This window comes from Magnolia sinica, chromosome 7 (genome assembly GCF_029962835.1).
Source record: "Magnolia sinica isolate HGM2019 chromosome 7, MsV1, whole genome shotgun sequence".
NCBI lineage: Eukaryota > Viridiplantae > Streptophyta > Magnoliopsida > Magnoliales > Magnoliaceae > Magnolia > Magnolia sinica.
Window position 1 is genome coordinate 93,628,562 of NC_080579.1, and position 20,882 is coordinate 93,649,443.

At 39.5% G+C, this 20,882-nt stretch overlaps 1 protein-coding gene across 2 annotated transcripts in view; it reads right to left on the reverse strand.

The window, feature by feature from the left end:
* The window catches only part of LOC131251755 (U-box domain-containing protein 35-like), an 83,103-nt gene that overhangs the window by 23,417 nt on the left and 38,804 nt on the right, over nt 1-20,882 (reverse strand). For both annotated transcript variants that reach the window (XM_058252689.1, XM_058252690.1), the window contains exons 3-6: nt 15,806-15,927; nt 15,518-15,705; nt 11,862-11,898; nt 10,277-10,682 (exon numbers count right to left, since the gene is read on the reverse strand). In XM_058252689.1, the coding sequence (XP_058108672.1) occupies nt 10,277-10,682; nt 11,862-11,898; nt 15,518-15,705; nt 15,806-15,927 (753 nt within the window). The remainder of the gene's footprint in view (nt 1-10,276; nt 10,683-11,861; nt 11,899-15,517; nt 15,706-15,805; nt 15,928-20,882) is intronic.

Genomic DNA, 20,882 nt, shown 5'->3' on the forward strand with positions numbered 1-20,882 from the left:
CTCCATCTTGGTCTGAATCACATTCACCTAATATGAAGTTATGAAGCACCGCACATGCAACTACAATTTTCACTTGCGTTTCCATAGGATATTGCACTGCCACTTTCAAGATTGGAAAACGACGTTTAAATATTCCAAATGTACGCTCAATCACATTTCGAAGCTGTGCATGTTTATAGTTGAATAACTCTTTATAATTTGCGGGTGATCTCCCAGTACGATATTCGTGGAGGTGGTATCTTACACCACGGTATGGAGCCATAAAGCCCGGAGAATGCGCGTATCCCGCATCGACGACATAGTATTTTCCTACAAATAGTTATTGTAGTATATGAAAGTAATTATCATTGAAAAATATACAAAAGAGCTTAGTCATAAGTGTAAGGGTTACCGTTTGGGACATTCAAGGGATCATCGGATCGTGTGAGAGCGTTATGTAACACCCGTGCGTCTGAAGCAGAACCCTCCCAGCCGGCTAAAATGTATATAAATTTCATATCAAATCCACATGCACCAAGCACGTTTTGGTATAAGAAACCTTTTCTGTTACGGAAACAAGCTTGGTGGGTCGTTCGTACATTGACAGGAATGTGGGTACCATCTATTGCACCGATGCAATCCTAGAATTACAGTCCAAATTGATTTTATTAGTTAATGTTACATAACTAAATGACCATTATTCAATTTTCAAAGATACATAGTTTAAACTTATACCTGAAAGTATGTTGACCAAAATGGATTTGATTGAATCTCGACAGGGATTTCAACAGTTGCCTGTTGAACGTACGTAGGATAGAGAGACACAATTGCATCAAGAACCTGGTTGAAGTGACGACTGATGGTTTCACCTGAACGTATAAACCGGTGTCCAATTACCCGATTACGCACGCTATGTCCTACTGTGTGTAGGAATATCACCAATTGCTCTTCTAAGCTAACGTGTCGTGTATCACGTAAAAAAGTCTTCTCACGTAAATCATTACATAACCGGAAAAAATTTACTCGCGTCATCCGCAGTTGTGTAATACAATCCATATCAGAGGTACGAATAATAGAATTGACGAACCTCGCCCGATTATCGTCTCCTATACGAGCTGGCCGATTAAACATATACGTCCGGCAATATTCCCCAATGGTAGCGACGCAAGCAACCGTTACAATAATCACGAAATTACGGCACAGTTCATCCAAGTTCAGGTTATCCATTTCCTAAAAATTCACACCAAACATGAAATCAATCTTCCTCATCTACAACGTTAGTTAACTATGAAGTGGGTGATGTTAGTCTTGGAAACTCCTAATTTCTTTTGTATTTCTTGAATTTCATGAGACTTTTACATGACAGGAGATTTTTTTTTGGGGCCATAAAAGATTTGGGTTAAGCTAATATTTTTTTTTTCAGTTCAACATAGAAGGAATGAACTTATGAACAGTGTGGATGGCATATAAACATCATAAAATATGGAATATTAAAAGTTAACTATATTCTACCATCAAATTAATAGCCATACTCTGGATATGATGGGTCACACTCTGGTTTTGGTTTATACAAGTGAAATCAATAGTTTAGTTATCCCACCCATTGATATGATGGGTCACACTCTGGATGGGCCATCATATTATCGGTTTTGATGATCAAACATCAGGCACAACTTGCACTAACAGATATTGTCCAACTCTTGGCCCGAGCTTTCTATAATACCTCTTAATCGAAAAGTTTGTATATTGACCATGCATGATATACACTAGATGAAAGTGCTGGTGGGTCCACTGTAAGCTAGAGGACTGTATGTAGAAGATGTCCTTTGTGGCTGCAATCAAGCTGAACTGTTCCATGGATCATCACAGTTTCGCCTTTTGATCTGCTCTTTACGGCAGGGGTGTTATTTGGTGTTTCAAGTATAAACATTGAAGTGGGAATATAACATACTTCTAAACATATGGAAAACTATCTAGTATGATTCTATCTGAAATGGAAATGATTCCGGCTCAGGTGTGAGTGTTCATTCTTCCATCAGCATTTCTGCATGTCTACGTATGTTGCTTTGGAGTAAGAGTGTATCTGTTTGAGCCATCTTCTCAAGTTTACATAAGATTTGCAGACTTCTAAGTTATAGGCCCAAGGTGAGGACTTGTTTTAACCTTCCTTTTGCTTCTTTGGGAGCTGAGGTGCAAGACTTGCCTAATAACCACATTTATAATGCCCCATGCCTGGAAAATAAGACATACGGTTGAGTTAACGATTTAAGCAGGGGCAATTTTAGGATTATTTTGAATAGGGACAGCAATGGAGTCACCAACACATCAATTCACTCATTTTTCAAGGAAAAGCATAACAATGTTGGTCAAATCCTACAGCTGCTTTTGCAAGACAAAACAACAAAATAGCTTTGTGACCATGAAAACTGATTTTACGACCCAACTGATTTGTCATCCATGAGGGGGAAGATGAGACGAATTGGAATATGGTTAAGCCATATCTATCGGCAGGACAATAGTTAAGCCATATCTATCTGCATGAATTTATTTTTTATTTTTCATTAAAAAAAGAAGAAAAGAAAGAGAAAAAGAAAAAACTACAACAACAACAAAGAAACAAAGAATGCCTCAAAACACTCCCATATTGGAACCACCCACCCATATTGGAGACCACCTTCAGTTATGTGAATTGTAGATATCTCAACAAAGAAACAAACAATGCCTCAAAACCTGGTCCCCACCAGTCAAAAATGAGAACCCACACATACTGTGGAAAGAATCCAGTCATGAACCACATTGCTCCCTCTTACTGAAAGTTGCCTGTCCATCCATTCGAGCATGCTCTACCCAATCATCTCCCACTCAGAACCAAACTGATATAGGACCTAATCCAATCAGATTGAATGGGAGCTACCCACATTCAAACAGGACTTAATGTTTGGATTAAGTACCAAATTGAATTGCATTTGTCCAATACAAGAGCGTAAACAACCAACATTGAGGCTCTGTCTCCAAATTGTAATTGCATTACTTGCGAATTGGATCCAGAAAAGAAAAAAAAAAAAAAAACATGAAGACAATTTAAGATCTCCTACCCTGTTATGTATACCGAGAACCCTGATATCTGTCAATCTCCTCTTTGAATATACTAAATATTTGCAATTCAACAAAAACAAGCACCCAATCGCAGCAGCTTAAGGTAAATGGAAATCAGCATATACTGAATCAGAGATTTCCGTGAAATTCATGCAACATACCGAGATTTGCGGATTCACTTGATTGAATTCAGGTTGCTGGCCACACCACCTACCGATCGTCCACTTCCCACCTATTAGTAGGAAGGGTTTGCACAAGAGGATCAACGGACGGAAAGGGGATTCTGAAAATAAAATCAGAGAGAAGAAGGAAAAGGGTTACCTGACAGAGAAGATGATATGCCTCGGAAGTCCCTCTACCCCACCTCCATTTTTATAGTCGTTACTCACTACCAGCGTCACCGGGGAAGAATAACTTCGGCCATCAGCCCGAGACGGAGATGGCAGATTTCCGAGGCGGGATTGGGAGGGATTTGCTTCCAGCCCTCCAATCCTTTGCAATCCGAGGCGGGATTGGTCCATCCTCTTCAATGCCGGCGATATATCCCAGAAAACCCTTGAATTCCACCTTGTTGCCGTCGCCAAACAGTCGGCGCTTGGAAGAGTGGGATTTCGAAACCCTCTCCCACTTATTTCCACCTAATCCCGCTGCCCAAACAGACCCTAAGGTTTGGAACATTAGGGTTGAGGTTTTGGGAGGTTTCAGGTTAGGATTTCAGATTTTGGATTTAGGATTTAAGGTTTCTAGAATTGGAAATATGGACTTTAGGTTGTGGGAATTAGGGATTTATGATTTAGACAAGGAATTTGGAATTTGGAAATTTTAGGGTTAGGATTTTGGGGAGAGTAGGATTAGGGTTTTAGGGATTTAGGATTTTAAGAACTAGGGTTTTTTAAACTAGGTTTTGAGAACTAGGTTTGGATGGATTAGGGTTTGTAGAAAGAAGAAGAAAAAAAAATGGATGAAGAGTAAAGAAAAGAAGAAGATGAGAGAAGATGATAGTAATACCTTATTGAGAAAAGAGAGAAGTAGAAAAGATAACTAGGGAATCACTCCCAATCACAGGATGAAATTTTGCTCAATGTCAAAGCAAAAGGAGAGAAATCTCTTTCATTCATGATATGCATATTGGCTATGGTGGGGGACGTCCAACCATTTATAGTATCAGAAAAGACCATTTACAAAAAGGCGCTCTCATATAAGATTCTCAACATAAAGACGCTTAATGAATTAAAAGTTGTTCCTAACTCCCCAATCTCAACACAAATATGAGCTATACCAAAAATAACAAAACATATAAACAAACTAAACAAGTAAACTATTTCGTGGCCCATAGCGGTCCACAATCAAGATGTCCAATGATGCCGATTCAACCGTCAGAATTGTCCATGGTCGAAATTCATCAGTCCAATCATCGTGTCGACTTGATCCAATAGTCTGATGTGTCTAGCAAGCTCCTATATGCAGCCCATGTGCATCTTCCCAGTGTGGGGTCTTCAAAGATGCACAAACAGGCACGTGGGGTCTTCAACGTGGCTAGGAATGTGAATTGCATCAAGTGGGCCCCATGTAACAGTCGTCTAACCATAAGGAGACTAGTCCAACCCTCTTCTGGTATGTTGCTCGGATGTCCGCTTGCTAGTCTGATGTGTCTAACAAGCTCCTATATGCAGCCCATGTGCATCTTCCTAGTGTGGGGTCATCAAAGATGCACGAACAGGCACGTGGGGTCTTCAACATGGCTAGCAATGTGAATTGCGCTAAGTGGGCCCCATGTAACAGTCGTCTAACCATAAGGAGACTAGTCCAACCCTCTTCTGGTATGTTGCTCGGATGTCCTCATCAATTCCCCTCGGCTGAGGAGATTTAGCCTTTAAAGAAATAAAGTTGCAATAACGCTTGAGGAAATCTGAGTCTCATTGCTGAAGCTCTGCTTCTGTGATCCACGTACTGTCTGACTTTGGCATGCCCTTCCACTTGACGAGGTACTGTTGGTAACCTCCATGTCATGTGGAAACCACTTGCTCATCCCAGATATCCTCTATCTTTTATCTCTTGGTACATGTGTATGGCAAAAAAGGAAGATGCTGGGAAGAATAGTTGGGTATAGGCCAAGGGTCATGGGACAAGTTGAGAGGGTTATCATCAGGATCAAGGTAATGGTCTGAAGAAAGGCTAGTAAGTGTAGAGATGTTGGACCCTTCAAAGACACAAGATCTTCCACATTGAATGTAGATTTAATACTCACGTCAGGTGAAAGATTTACAACATACGCATCGTGTCCCAAATTATTCAGCATCTTATCAGGTTCTGCACTACAGGCTTCTACTTTCTTAATGGTCCCTTGCGGACACCATTTAGGCCTTATATGAACCATCACATAATCACATACCCAAAACATTCTGAACTTGTGATGAGAGTCGGCACATATATTGTACATTTCACTGCTCATGCTAATCCATTTTCTAATTTCAACATATGAATCATGGATATGACCTGTAAATGCATTTGCGGACTCTAACAACCTATGTGAGACTAACTTGGGAATAAGATCTATACGATTCCTAGGCTCATCTACTTGCCTTTCCAGATCCGCTTCCTCCGTGGGAGTCGTTTGTTCGAAAGGAAGGTTTGGTAGAGTCAACTCGAGAACAAGATCTAGGGCATATTGAATGTCTCGCATGGGTGTTAGCTCATCCGTTATGTCCTCTAGGATAACATCACTATTCTCCCCCAATATTGGACTCACCTCCGGTGGCATTTCCATAGTAACCTTAGGTGTAACCTCACTTGCCACTTGGGCATACACCGTCAAATTAGCTTTAGTCTCCATTTCAAAATCTTTGGCATTTATTAACGGGAGAGACTCAAGTTGGAATTTCCTCACATCCTCAGGATCATGGTTATTGACATCCTCCTTTTCCAAGGTGCTTTTGGGCGAGAGAGGATTTAACTTTATCCTCTTACCCTCATGCATAAATGAACACGTATTTGAGTGACCGAATAGTGTCACATCGTGATCATACAACCAGGGTCTGTCCAAAATGATGTGGCCTACATTCATAGGCAAAATATCACACCACGGTGTGTTTGTATAGTAACCAAACTAGATGGGAATGGGACAACGCTAAGAAACTGGAATCAAAAGCGCGTCAACTCATGAAACTTGATAGGGGTAAGGGTGAGGAATGACTATCAAACCTAAGCGCTCCACGGTGCCAGTGGAGACCACATTGGTGTAATTGCCACTATCAATGATCACCTTACAGTTTTTGTCACCACACTTGGCATAAGTGTGGAAAATTGAATTCATGCGCCAATCATCACTTTCTATAGTCTGGCCTAAGCCAAGTCTAATGACTGCAAGTGGCGCGGTCTCAATTCCTTCAACTTCACTTCGCACTTAAGATTGGACATCTTTCCCATTGTTGGGGTTTACCTGGAGAGAAGCTTCCAACTGGTTCATGCGAGTATTGATCTCATTCCTAAGGGCTACCAGTTGGTGACTAGTGGTTCTACTTTGGGCCTCGATAGCCGCAAGATGGTGGTTGATGGCGTTGAGAGTCTCGCTAAGCTATTCCGAGTTCATTGTGGGGTGTAGACCAAAACCACACCTACTACAGGTGAGCATACACTAGACATGCTGATTGGGGAGAATTAACCACTAAAAATCCTAAATACAATATGATGAGAATGGAAGGCTACTAGCTCGAAACATGACAATATATAAACCCTAGACTCCAATGCGATGAACATGTTGACCTTATGCATACCTATGCTAAAATCCTTGCTCTGATACCAAAATTTGATGCAGGACGGAATGATCTAACCTAATATGATGCCATGGAATTAAAAGACAAATTAACTAAAGCAATGGAACGACAAAATAAAGCTAATTTACCATAAATTCAGAACTTCCATATTCATGACATGTCCAAATTCAAGCCTACAATAGTCCCACAATGCGAATCTCATAAATTACCGATTAACCAGAACCTATGGGGGATAGAATCCCCATCCTAGCATAAGTTTAAATCTAAATTCAATGGAAATCATGTGTCTTGTAAGAGTTTTGACGTGTTAGGGCTGTTTAAAGGCTATGAAATGTGGGAAATGGGTTTGGGGTATTTAGGCTCAAAGGAATTAAGGTTTGGAACATTAAGGTTGAGGTTTTGTGAGGTTTCGGGTTAGGATTTCATATAAGGAATTTAGGATTTAGGGTTTCTAGAATTGGAAATATGAATTTCAGGTTGTGGGAATTAGGGATTTCTGATTTCGACAAGGAATTTGGAATTTGGGAATTGTAGGTTTAGGATTTTGGGGATATTAGGATTAGGATTTTAGAGATTTATGGTTAGGGTTTTAGGGATTTAGGGTTTTGAAAACTAGGTTTGGATGGATTATGGGTTGTAGAAAGAAGAAGAATGAAGGTTTAAAAGAATAAGGAAAAAAAAAGGAATAGATGAAGAATGAAGAAAAAAAGAAGATGAGAGAAGATGATACCTTGTTGAGAAGAGAGAAAAGTAGAAGAGATAACTAGGGAATCGCTCCCCGTGGCTTCGCACCACCAATCCAATCACAAGATGAAACTTTGCTCAATCTTAAAAAGGACAAAAATCTCTTTCATTCATAACATGCATGTTGGCTAAGGATGGGGATGTCCAACCCTATATAGTTTCAAAAAATACCATTTACAAAAAATGCTCTCAGATAAGATTCTCAACATAAAGACGCTTAATGAATTAAAAGTTACTCAACTCCCTAATCACAACACAAATATGAGCTATAATAAAAATAATGAAACACGTAAATAAACTAAACTACTAAACTATTTCGTGACCCATAGGGGTCCACAATCAAGACGTCTGATGATAATGATGATCCAACCGTTAGAATGGTCAAGGTCGAAATCCAACGGTCCAAACATCATGTCTACTTGATCCAGTGGTCCGATGTGTCCATCAAGCTCCTATATGCAGCCCACATGCATCTTCCCAGTGTGAGGTCTTTAAAGATGTGCGAACATGCATGTGGAGTCTTCAACGTGACTAGGAATGTAAATTGGGCCAAGTGGGCCTCATGTAATGGTCATCTAGCCATAAGGAGACTCAGCCCTCCTCTAGTATGTTACTCAGATGTCCTCATCACCAAGGGAGCTCAAAAGGCATTTCACCCCATTTACTTCCAAATCCTATCACAAAGAGAGGATTTCATTTACAAACCCATTTACTCCTATTTCATTTCATTTCCATGAATCGCCTCCCATCCAAACATGACTCAAATGCCATTTTACCTCCATTTACTCCCAATTCCCCATTCACCTCCATTTACTCCCATCCAAACGGCCCCCTTAGGTCCAGGTCCAGTCAACTCTTCATAGACAGCCTTGAAAAAATCACGTTGATCCCACATCACCTATCAGGACCTTCCATTAGGTCTAAGTCCCGTCTTCATAGATGGCCTTGAGAAAAAAAATAAAAATCATATTTATGAGATGATCCACACCGTCTTTAGCGGCATGCAAAAATGGATGGTCAAGATCATTCATAGAAGCTAGGTCCAGTTACAAATGTATAGGATCATCTGATTGATGTGATTTTTGCATAAAAGTGGAAGAAAAGTGAACTGGAGTTAATGGATGGTCCAGATAGGTGGTGTGGAATATGCCAACAATTCTAAATGCAACTAAATGCATTCAAAGGTTTCCATACACAGATACCACTAGATCATCTCTCTAAAACTTTTTTTTGAGAGGTAACACTTTTACTAGGAAAGCAAGAAACCAAACAAAACAAGCTAGCAAGTAGAGTGCACCACTCATCACTCCACCGCACTTGAAAAAACAAACAAAAACTAGAACCCCACTGACAAAACTGAGCAAGAAGACGATGACACTCCCTAAAAGCCCTCCCCAGTCCCTGCTTGATAAAAAAAGAATACCATTTCTCCAAAATATCCTCCATGGTCATCCCTCTAACAATCTACAGACCAACTGATAATCATCAGAGATGATCTTTTCTTGATGATGTTTAGAGATAAAAAAAATTCTTGATGACGTTTAGAGAGGATGATCTTCATTCAAATATTCTACCTTTCCTTTCTTTCCAGAGCCCCCAAAGAATCCCAAAATAAACCATCCTCCATCATAGGATCCCTTACAACCAGTAAAAGGCCCTGCCTGCCATTCAACCAATGAACTCCCTATATCATCATTGACAGTCCATGCAACCCTGAAAGAAGGTCCAGACCTCAGCTGCCACCAAACAATGCAAAAAATAAACGATTACCATTTTCTTGCCCTATGCTTACCCAGGTGAAAGCTTTCACTCTTGCGGAGAAAGGGAGCTTCCCATGCTTCTGCACAAGGAGGGGAGTTTCCTTCTCCTGCTGAAAGCACTTCAAAGAAAGATTTCACCAAAAACTTGTTATTACTCATCCATTTTCACACTTTTATATCTACCGCCGACACCTCAGCTTTATCAAAAGGCAAACAAACATATTGGCCTCCTCATTGGACAAATTCCTTCACAAGTTATTAATGTAATCAACCAAACTATGCTCTACCCGACTATCTCGTAACAAGCTTGAACTTTCTGTTCCTCATAAATTGTGAGCTTGAACAAAATGATGAGATGACTCAAGAGCCACTTTGTCCAACCAAACATCTCTTTAGCATCGAATCTATCACCTTTGCCTACCAAAAATTGAATTCCTTTGTCAAATTATTTTCCCACTTTTCTCGAGATATCTCCATTATCTCCTTCGAAATTCCCAGCCACCGTGCATGTATCTCCATTCTCTCTAACTAAAACTACAAATCATTAAAAAAATCAAATTCTTTTCAATAAATTCAGCTTAATCTTCAAAAAATGTTAAAAGTTCAAGTTGAATGTTTCTAGGTTTCTCATTTTTCCACTGTCATGTAGTTACTGGTTTGCTGTCACCACTCACCATCATACAATATGAATGCTGGTTGGCTATCAGAAGGTCATAGCTCTAGGTTTTGAACATGATGGAAATCCACGGAAAATTTGGCTGTGGGCATTTGGCAACTTCAGAAAATTCTATGTAATTTAGGGGATGCCAATAATTACATGCAGTTACTTCATATAAGAAATACAAATTAGTCAATGTGATTTATAAAAAATAAAAAGAAAAAAGAAAAAAGAAAAAAAGAAAGATTCTCTGTGGTAGAGCATACCATTGAGTGTGAGGACCCAGAAGTTCCAGCAGACTCTTGTGAGGTTGATGTAGGCACATGCCAATACCCACTAGATCCAGATTCATTTGACCAACATTGTCCACTGCTTCTGTTTGACTCAAAGCTTCTCATTTGATCATCAGGATAAGGATTATCATCATGCAAAGATGACCTTGAATGTCGGCCCTTGACATCAATATGATCTCTTGGGGAATAATTACTTGATTGGTCAGTGCTGCTTCTACTTGGGCTGGGACATGAACTCACACTCTGACATGACATATTGGGATGTCCTCGGCCTTGGCCGACTCTATTGATCCTTCCGTTGATCATATTCCCGTAGCTTGTTCCACCAACACCTCTATCAGTACCGTGCATAATTCTTGAGCTTCTCATCAACGGAGACCTGATTCCACAATCCAGAAAGTTTCTCTTAGCAACATTGAGAAAATATGCATAATGAAGTCAAATAAATAAGCACGGGGATCCTATGATTTTCAACATTTCTTAAGACATGGTAAAACAGAAACTGGCTCCTCCAAAATTGAGGGCAAATTCCTGTATCACATTACTAATACAAAAACCAAAAGATTCTTCATAGATCCCTCTGCCTTCAATCCATCAAATTTCCAGATATAAGGAAATTCAAGGCATTGGGTGTTTTTTTTTTTTTTTTGTTCAAGAATGAATGAGAAATTCAGGACACAGCTTACCACCAAAGCACCAACATTTAATCAATCACTGACTTTGATTGACCCGTGCCTTGGGATGTCAACCAAGCCAGTCAACACAATGATTTTTAAATTATTTTTTAGATAATCTCTTAAGCTTTTTTTTTTTTTTTTTTTGAAGAGCAAAAGATTCTTCATAGATTACTCTTAAGCTTAATTTTTTCGATTGTCTCTTAAGCTAACTGGCCCTAATCCATCAAGTCATACTTGATTTGTGTTCTATAACTTCTATTAGGGCCTATTTGGTTGATTACCAAATTTTCACGTTTTAAACATTTTACCGATTTCCAACACATTTGAACTGTGCATATTAAACAGATAGATTGCCATTTTTACAGCATATATTATACGCTTTGAGGGTGCTGCCACCAAACCCCTGTCAAGGATTGTGTGGATAACATGCATATAATTACTTACAATACTATGCTACAGTCCTGCCATGAAGATCACCTGGTGCAAAAATCAGGTGGGTCCATTCATCAGGAAGGTAACATTATCGAAATCGATGGACAGGCAAGCAACTGTCAGATTCAACATACAGGTGCAACCCAAAAAATCGATTCTCCACCTGATTGTCACATCAGGTGATCTTCATGGCCAGGCCCACTATTTACAGCGCTTTTTGTACGCATGTGACATGATGATAGCTAAGATGGAGTTGCATCTGAACTTCACAGACAGTGGATTGTATGTGATCATTTCTCTTTATACATTGTTTATGGACTTGTAGTATTTGTGACATCTAGAAGAAGATGGAATGTTTGATTCTGTAATTTTACAAATAGATCAACTTAAAAGAGAAAGCACTAGCTTAAGTTCTTCAGAAACACTTATAACAAGATGCGGCTGCTTACTGGGCAATATCTTCTAGTTCCCTAGGATCCGGTTCACCTGTAAATTACATAAACTAATCTGTCAGTGACATCCCAAGCCAAATAAGAAAAATGAAAATGGCAAAAAAAAAAAAAAAAAGAACAATTTCCAAATAGAGGTTTGCTATTCCCACACATACGACTTTAAGAGAAATATAAGTAGTGTGCATTTCGTTCATGTAGTCGTGCAGTGTAGTATTACTTTCTCAGTATTAATAAGAGAATGTTAGTCCAATGGGACTAGCACCTATTGTTGTACAATACACTCCCCTCATTGGACTAACACCTATTGTTGTACCACTCCCCTCTCCTCTCTCCCTTCTCTCTTCTCCTCCCTTCTTCTCTTACTCTACTCTTCCTGTCCTTCTCTCCTCTTGATCTCTCTCCTTTTTCCTCCTATTTCTACTTGGAATCAGAACAGGTTTTCTGCTGGTCGTCACTCATATCAGCGCTGACTTCATCAGTCCATACAAGTGATGTCATGCCAACATCGTACAGACTATGGTTCCCATCGTGGAAGAAATCTCATAGCTGAGTAGATCATGAGTTTACATGATTTATGATCATTTTTCAAAGCTTTCTTGGTGAGTTTTTCAAGGTCTTCTGTTAGATTCTTGGCCTAAATTCATTTACAGTGTGGCCTGAAGTGCTTGATTCGGGGTTTTCTTTAGGGGATTTTTCACACTCATTTGGTACACATGATATATCACAATTTCCCAAGACTAATATCACGTTGATCCAAAGTGTTTTGAGGGAGTAATGATGATTTTGGTGAAATGCGTCAGCTGCATGTCCTAATTTCGGGTCGTTTTTCTGATTTTTTTCCTTAATCGATTACTAAATCTTAAGTTGTATGTGTGGTGGACTGAGTTTACACCCATTTGTGAGAAAGTGGTTGTCTTGTTGAAAGAGATGGGTGTGCTCTTGAGTCAAGATGGAAAGTGGATCTTCAAGTAGAAGTGATTCTTCTACCACTTCAGCAGTATCAACTGGTATTAGTGTGGCTGGAGCAGCTGATGATCCAGGACGACCAGGAAAGCCAATTACCTCAGTCAACTTCAACGGCGAGAATTATCTGGAGTGGTCCAAGTTGGCCCGCATGTTTAGTGGAGGGAGTGGTGGTTAGGGCAAACGAGGAAGTGGCCACTTTCAACTTTCAAGGACAAACTGAAAATAGTGGACTATTGGGGAGGTTTTGGCACTGTCGCCTCGGAGGCTTGGACATATTCCGACTGGTAGTTTGTAAATGTTACCACCCCTGCTGTTGTCGAACAATGAGAGTGATTTCTCATGTGAAACATGTCAAATTGCAAAACATTGTAGGACATCATATCCTAGTAGAAGTAACCCCAAATGCGATGTTCCTTTCACTCTTATTCATTCCAATGTTTGAGATCCTATGCCATTATTTCTTCTTTTGGATATAAGCATATTATGTGTCATTAATTGATGATTGCACTCTAACTACTTGGGTCTATCTTATTAAATACGAAAAAGGAGTTTTTTCATCTTTCAGATTTTTCATAAGATGTTTACCACTCAGTTCAATGCAAAAATCAAATCTTTGTGATCTGATGATAGAAGGGAATGCAGTTCGTCCAGTTTCCAAACCTATTTGACAGAATGTAGCATTGAGTGTTAAACAATCTAACTGTATACTCCATAGCAAAATGGAGAAGATGAGAGATAGAACAGGCATCTCATTAAAGTGGCATGTGCCCTTCTCATAGAGATGAATGTTCCGAAGTATTTCTAGGGTGATGTTTTCCATAGTGCAACGTACTCAATCAATAGGATACGTACTAGGATCCTAGGAGGGAAAGCACCAATTCAAGTGTTACAACCTAACAAAGTTATTTTTGCAATTCCTACAACAGTATTTGGATGTGTCTGTTTCATTCATGTTCCTGGCATTTATCATGGATGCTAAAGCTATCAAATGTTTTCTTTTTCTTTTTCTTTTTTCCTTTTTCCTTTGGGTTGATTAAGAAAAAGGAATACAAGTGTTACTCTCCCCGGACCCCTAGCAAACAAATTGTTTCCACGGATATCAGATTCTTTGAGAGTATTCCATTTTATTCTCCTACGTCTGTCCATTTACTGATTCGAAGTCACAAATCCCCTCCTTCGATTGTCCATAGTTGATCCCTTGATTGCTCCTCCACCACTTGCATCCATTTCTATGTGGCCGGGAAACTTGACGACATATGTCTGTATGAAGAAAAGAGAATTTATTTCCACTTCGTGGCACCCTTCAGTCTAATGTGTCAGAACCAGGTATGATTCCCAGTTGATCTCCTTATAGCTCTGCATAAGGAAACTGATCCTGTACTGCTCATCCTATCCCTAATTTCATTTCCTATAATTCGTTTTCACCATCATATCATGCCTTCTTGTTCTCTGTCCTTCTGTTCTTATCCCTTCCAGTCCTGTAGACAGGCTGTCTCTAATCCTAAGTGGAAACATGTAATGCTGGAAGAAATGCCTGCCCTTCAAACAAATCAGAAAAGGGACATCATGCATTTACCTCCAGAAAAAAAAAAAAAAAAAAGATTGTTGGGTGTGAGTAGTCTACACAATCAAGTATAAGCCTAATGGAGAAGTTGAGTGCTACGAAGTTCGTCTAATAGAAAAAGGCTTTTCAATCCCATGGGGTCTACTTCTATGAGACCTTTGCACCTATTGCCAAATTGAATTCCATGTGTGTGCTTCTTTCTCTAGCTGCAAATTTTTCTTGCCACTACATCAGCTTGATGTAAAAAAAATGCCACTCCATGGCGATCTTTAAGAAGTGTATATCACGCCTCCATCATGTTCCTTACAGATCTTCCCTGATGACTTTACATTGCAACAATTTGGCTGCTATTCACATATCCTCCCATCCAATCTACCATGAGCACACTGAGCACATTGAGGTCGATTGCAACTTTATTCATGAAAAAAGTGCCATCTAAGGAGGTTTGCACTACCAAAATCTAAAGATCAATAGTTAATTTCTTAACCAACAGGACTAGCCGTCGCAAGTTGGCCATGATTGACATTCATGCACCAACTTGAGGAGGAGGGTAGGGAAATATTAGTGTGTGATTCTTCTTATGTGGTTTTATGGCGTCATGTTTCTTTTTTAGCATTAGTAAGCGAATGCTGGTCCAATGGAACTAACACCTAATGTTGCCCTATTCTCTCTTCCTCTCCCTCCTCTCATCTCCTCTCCTCTTACTCTTCTTCTTTTACCCTCCTCTTCATCTTTCTATCCTTTTCCTTCTATTTCTAGTTGTCTAGCCTGACCATCTACACACCAGTGCAAGTGCCCATATGGCACATGTGCAAGATTCGATCAATTCACTCATCAGGTGGGACACCGTGTACGAAAGAAATGGATAGCTAAACAAACTTGTGTTAACAGTCAGTCCATTTGCTTCATACATGCAGCCCACCTGATGAGTGGATTGACCTAAGTTCTTTGCTAGAACATCTTGTTTGTGTGGCCCACCTAATGGACTGACTCCGATCTTGCATGTCTGCCATATTGAAACATGCATTGGCTGTGGATGGGCAGAACATTGCATACATGTGAGCTTAGCAAACCTCTTCTAAAGAGCTGATTGAAAGGACCAACTAGTTATTCTGAAACGAACTTCTAACGGATTGGAACGAATTTTTGGAGGCTTCAAACTTTGGGTTTGGTTGTCCTTTAGCAACACGCTTAAGGGGGCTAGGAGCAGGCCGAACCGATGAAATCTTTCCCTTTGATATGACATACACTGAGCAGAAATCGGGTGCAATCTTTGAAACAGAGGTGGGTACATCTGCCTGCTTAAAAGCTCTGCAAATTGAAATGAAGTTGATATTAGCAGGAAACAAGAAAAAGACAATAGCCAAATGGATTAAATTTTGAGGGGAAAAAAAAAACAAGCAAACATTACCTAGCAAATGCACTTCTAGATGATGCCCCAAGGACAAGCTTATCAACAGACTGCTGCACAACGTAACTAATGATGGCCTTTGGTACATCCACATCATCCAAAATGACCTCCTGGCATTGTAACTGAATTGGCAGCAAAACATTATGCACATGAGACTCGTGAAGGAAAATCACTAAAAATTACCAAAATAAGATTGGTAGAAGTGAGTATTATGAAGAAATTTGACGTAAAGTTTTTAATTCTATAGGCAAAAATAGGTGTAAAGATTATTCAGAGATAGGTAAACCATTTTCTATGTTTACATCTCATGCATTACTAACATGGTTTTAAATATCGTCCACCCGAGTCAATATCGGTTTTTATGTTAACCAGTCAGAGTCAGACCACCTCTATGTTAAAATTAGACAATTCGGTCCTGCTCACTGGGACAAGCCGGCCGCCGGATAAATACAAAAAAATACAGATCAAGTTGAACCAATACTGACCAAGTCAGACCATTCTCATTTTTTAATATTTTCTTTCATTTCTTCCAGGCAATTCATCCTGTATCAAATGAGCTGTATCAGTATCCGATAAGAAGACTTGGTCTGATATTGGATGAGTAGCACTCCGTAACCAAGTTTTATAACATTAACATCGCTTGCTAAACCCACACAAGTGTATAAACCTATTGACATTCACACTGCAGTTCAGAGCTTTACAGGTAACCTCAAAGGATTGGAAAAGAGTGACCAGATGGGGGCATCCAGTTCCCATTCCAAGGGTTATTTTGGATGCTAGCAGAGCACGAGAGTCATACAAATGCACTTAATAGTTGTACATGAGGCATGCAAATTCAGATAATCAAAATAGTGAGACCCATTACAGATGGAGCATGGTTCCAAAATAAGATTGATTGGTCCATCTTGACCTATGATTGGATACTTGATAAATTCCAACCATAACTATCTTTTGTTCTTGTAGTTTGGAGAAGATACGGAGAGAAGGGAAAATTCGTATGAGAGAGAAGAGAGAGCACTTGTATCTCCTCCTTTACAGAGAGACTTTCTTTATTATCTTAGATGGTTACAAATGATAACATGAGATGAAATCCAAAAGATACAGAAAAATATATCCTGATCTCCCAATCGGGTTGACTCCAACAGATGGCAATTTTTACGTTCGGCAACATAATTCTGTTGCTGTGTGTATGGACATGAAGATTGGAATTCGACTCCAAGATCTAAAAATATTTTGATAGATCATGGGGAATATATGCATTATCAGATCCAATAGTATCATGTTCGGCAGATCCTTACTCTCAGGAGTTTCAACACCCGGTCAAGGGTTCGAGTATCCATAGGTGGTAAAATCCCACTACGGAGTGAGTGTGTGGGGGTGTGTGGGCGTGTGTAAAAAAAAAGTATCATGTTCGGTGACAGTCATCTTGTGAAATGCCTTTGTTATCATTGGAACCCCATCCCTACTTTTCAAAAAATATATCCATGCATGATAAGAATAATCATCAATAAAAGATACAAAATATTTGAAGCCGAATGTCAAATTAATCGGAGCCGATCCCCACACATCAAAGTGAATAAGATGAAATCCTCGCAAACTTTTTGTATTGCTTGGGCATGGAGGAAAAGCAGTCCAAGAATGCTTCGATAATTGCCATGTCTCGCACTGAAAGATCTTGCATTTACTAAATTTTCAAGAAATAATAAATGAAGAGGAGAGAGGTAAATGACCTAATCCAGTATGCCATATGGTTACTAGGGGTGGTAATGGGTCGGGTCGGGTCGGGTCGGGTCGGGTCAGTTTGGGTCAAGGGAAGGTCCGGACACGACCCATTAAAGAATTGGGTTAGAATTTTGGATCCACATCCAGCCCATCAAAATTCCGGCCGAGTTTGGATCAGATCCAAGCCAAAAATAGCCAACCCATTTATTTAATAGGTTGGGGCCGGGTATAAGAGAGCTAAGACATGACCCATTTATCACATGGGTCAGGTTTGGGTCGAGTTTGGAATAAGCTTGCTCGGGTCGGGATCAGTTAAAGAAATTACAATTGAATTTTCATACAAATATTATTCCAGCCCTTCTTTCTTATGACATTAAACCCTGCATCCCTTTTATAATATAATTTTTTTTTAAATAATAATAATAATAATAATAATAATAATAATAAATTCCAGCGTCATTGTTCCGTCCATTGTACATCATTTTGGTATCAGAGCAAGTTTCTGATTTCTCGAAATTCTTGTCGGAAGATGTCTACTCAAAAGATGTCTACTCAGAGTGGGCAACCATATGCTCCTAAACAACACAATCTCAGCAAGATGAACTTCATTTGGAGTTAGTGCAAAAAGTGCAGCACCTCTCCCAACATACAGACATTTTTTGGTCTCGTGCATTTCCGAAGCAGCCGAAAGAAGTTCAACAAGAACCCAAAGATGGTGATGTGAACCTCGATGAAGTTTTTCAAGAGCATGAAGTTGCAGATAACAATGGTGAGGGCACAAGCAACAATCAGCCCAAGGTATTAGCCACCCATACTCTGATTCCTGTCGGCTCTACTTTGCATTCTCCTATAGTATGTCAACAACCTTCACATCGTGTTGAACCTAGAATTCCACCAAGCAATTTTCATAAAATCTTGGAGCAAAACCGTGAGAATTATAGGGATCGAATTGATGATGGATCAAGGGGAGTTAAAAGTAGAAGTTGTTGATTTCTTAAGAAAACTAGATCTGTATGCCTTCCAAGACTAGTTACTGTTTTTGAAAGACTATTTTGACTGGCTCGAGATGTCCAAAGAATGATAGGTTCATTTTGTGAAGATGAAACTTAAGGGGCAAGACCGCATATAGTGGCATAATGTAAAGATTGACCAAGGTGTTCCATAATGGTAACGCTGGCCGTAATGGCCACCACCATTACCATTATGATATGGGCTGTTAGCCTGTTACGGCCTTTTTTATTTTTTTGGAAAAACACTGTTTCGGGACCATTATGGGACTGTTATGGGGCCATTATGGGCGGTTTTTTACTGTAACAGTCATTTCGGCCCCGTAATGCATAATGGCTATGGCCATTACCATTACGTAACAACCGTTACAGCCGTTACGTAACCGTTTTTGTATACCATGAGATCAACTCTATAAAGTTGGTCAACCTCCTATCACTGATTGGGAGGAAGTGAAATTGAAATTGAAGGAGTATCCTCCTCCTGATTATAAAGAAAGCATCTTTGAGGAGTTATTCTACTTCAACAAGGAGCTTCTAGTCAAGAGTGGAGGTATACATGGAGAAGTCCAACGAGTTAACTATTCGAAGCTGAATAACAAAAGATGAGAAACAAGCTATATCCTGGTATTGGATGGGATTAAAGATGGAGATTAAAAAAGGAACTCGCGACTGTATGCTTGACCAGCCTTGAAGAAGCTTATCAGTTGGCCTTAAAGATTTGAGGCCCAATTAAGGCACCTGGCACTAAAGCGTGCTGGAATGGTAGTATGGGGATTCCCTACTTTTCAAACCGCTTCAAGTGCTCCCTGTAATAATGTAAGTGTCTCAAACTTTTCATCAATCAACAGAATCAGCAACCAAGAGCCTTTTGACATAAACAACGGGGCAAGGCTCGCATGAATAGCACATCATCCCGAGATAGTGAAGCAAGATGTTACCAGTGTTCGAGTTGTCAGTATCGCTACAAGTTTCGCTGGCCAGAGATAAAGATATAATATCGTTATCGCCGATAACTGGAAATGCAGGGAAAAAGGGGGAAACATGGAGAAAATGGTGGAATTTTTCAGTGAAACTTCGTGACATGTCTAAATACACATATTTACATATTTAGGAATGAAAAAATTACAAAAAGAATGCATTAAATAAGAAGTTTCCATTTAATGGGGGCCAAAAGGCACACGTTGTCGTAAGAAATCACTCAAATAATAACCAAAATGAGTTTATGTAATACAAATGTAAGCTTATAATAATTAAGACATGCAAAAGTAAATGCATTTATAAAAAAAATACACATTTATGGCCACATTTCATCCCTACATAGAATGACAAGGTGACTCGTAATCATTGTTCAGATCTCGTGGCCGTTGAGAGTAGTACTGTGGCCCACTATGAATGTGCGCGGGTTATCCACGCTGGCCATCCATTTTTTCAGCTCCTTTTAATAGTTGTTTCAAAATTTGAAGCATGTCCAAAGCTCAAGTGGACCACACCACATGAAACATTGGTAATAATGATTTTCACAGTTGAAACCTTGGTAGGGCCTACAGTGATGTTTATTTGTCATCTAACCTGTCCATAAGGTCACAAAGACATGGATGAAGGAAAAACACAAATAATATATTGATCCAGATTTTCTTAGGCCTCATGGAATTTTAGACGTTATAATTTCAATTCACACCGTTTCCGTGGTGAGGTCCACTTGAGATTTGGATATAATTGGTTTTTGGGCTAAAGCCCTCAAATTATTTGTTAAAATGGATGGACGGAGTGGATAAAATATATAAATCATGGTGGACCCCACATAATTTACTCAGTACGCAAACACATATGTACTCGAGTCGGTAGGGACGGGGCTTAGCTACGACGGGTTGAGCAGCAAGACTTGCCACCGTAGTGACGTGTAGCTGTTATCTGGCCCCACCATGGTTTATGTTTCATATCCACACCGTCCAACCATTCGAAGATATCATTTTAGTGTACAAGATAAAGAATGAGTCAGATCCAAATCTCTAATGAACCACACCACATGAAAACAATAATGATTGGATATCCACCGTTAAAATCCTCCTATGGCCCACTATACTATTTATTTGATATTCAATCTGTATGATTACGTCATACAGACCTAGATGAGGGGAAAAATCAAATATTAGCTTGATCCAATACTTTTATAGGTCCCAAAAGGTTTTGAATGATCTACGTTAATTCAACACTATTTCCTGTAATGTGGTCCACTTGAGATTGGGATATACCTCATTTTTGATCTCATACTCTAAAATTGTCTCGAAAAATAGATGGACGGTAAGGATACAATACATACATCATGGTGGGGCCTACAGAACGTTATG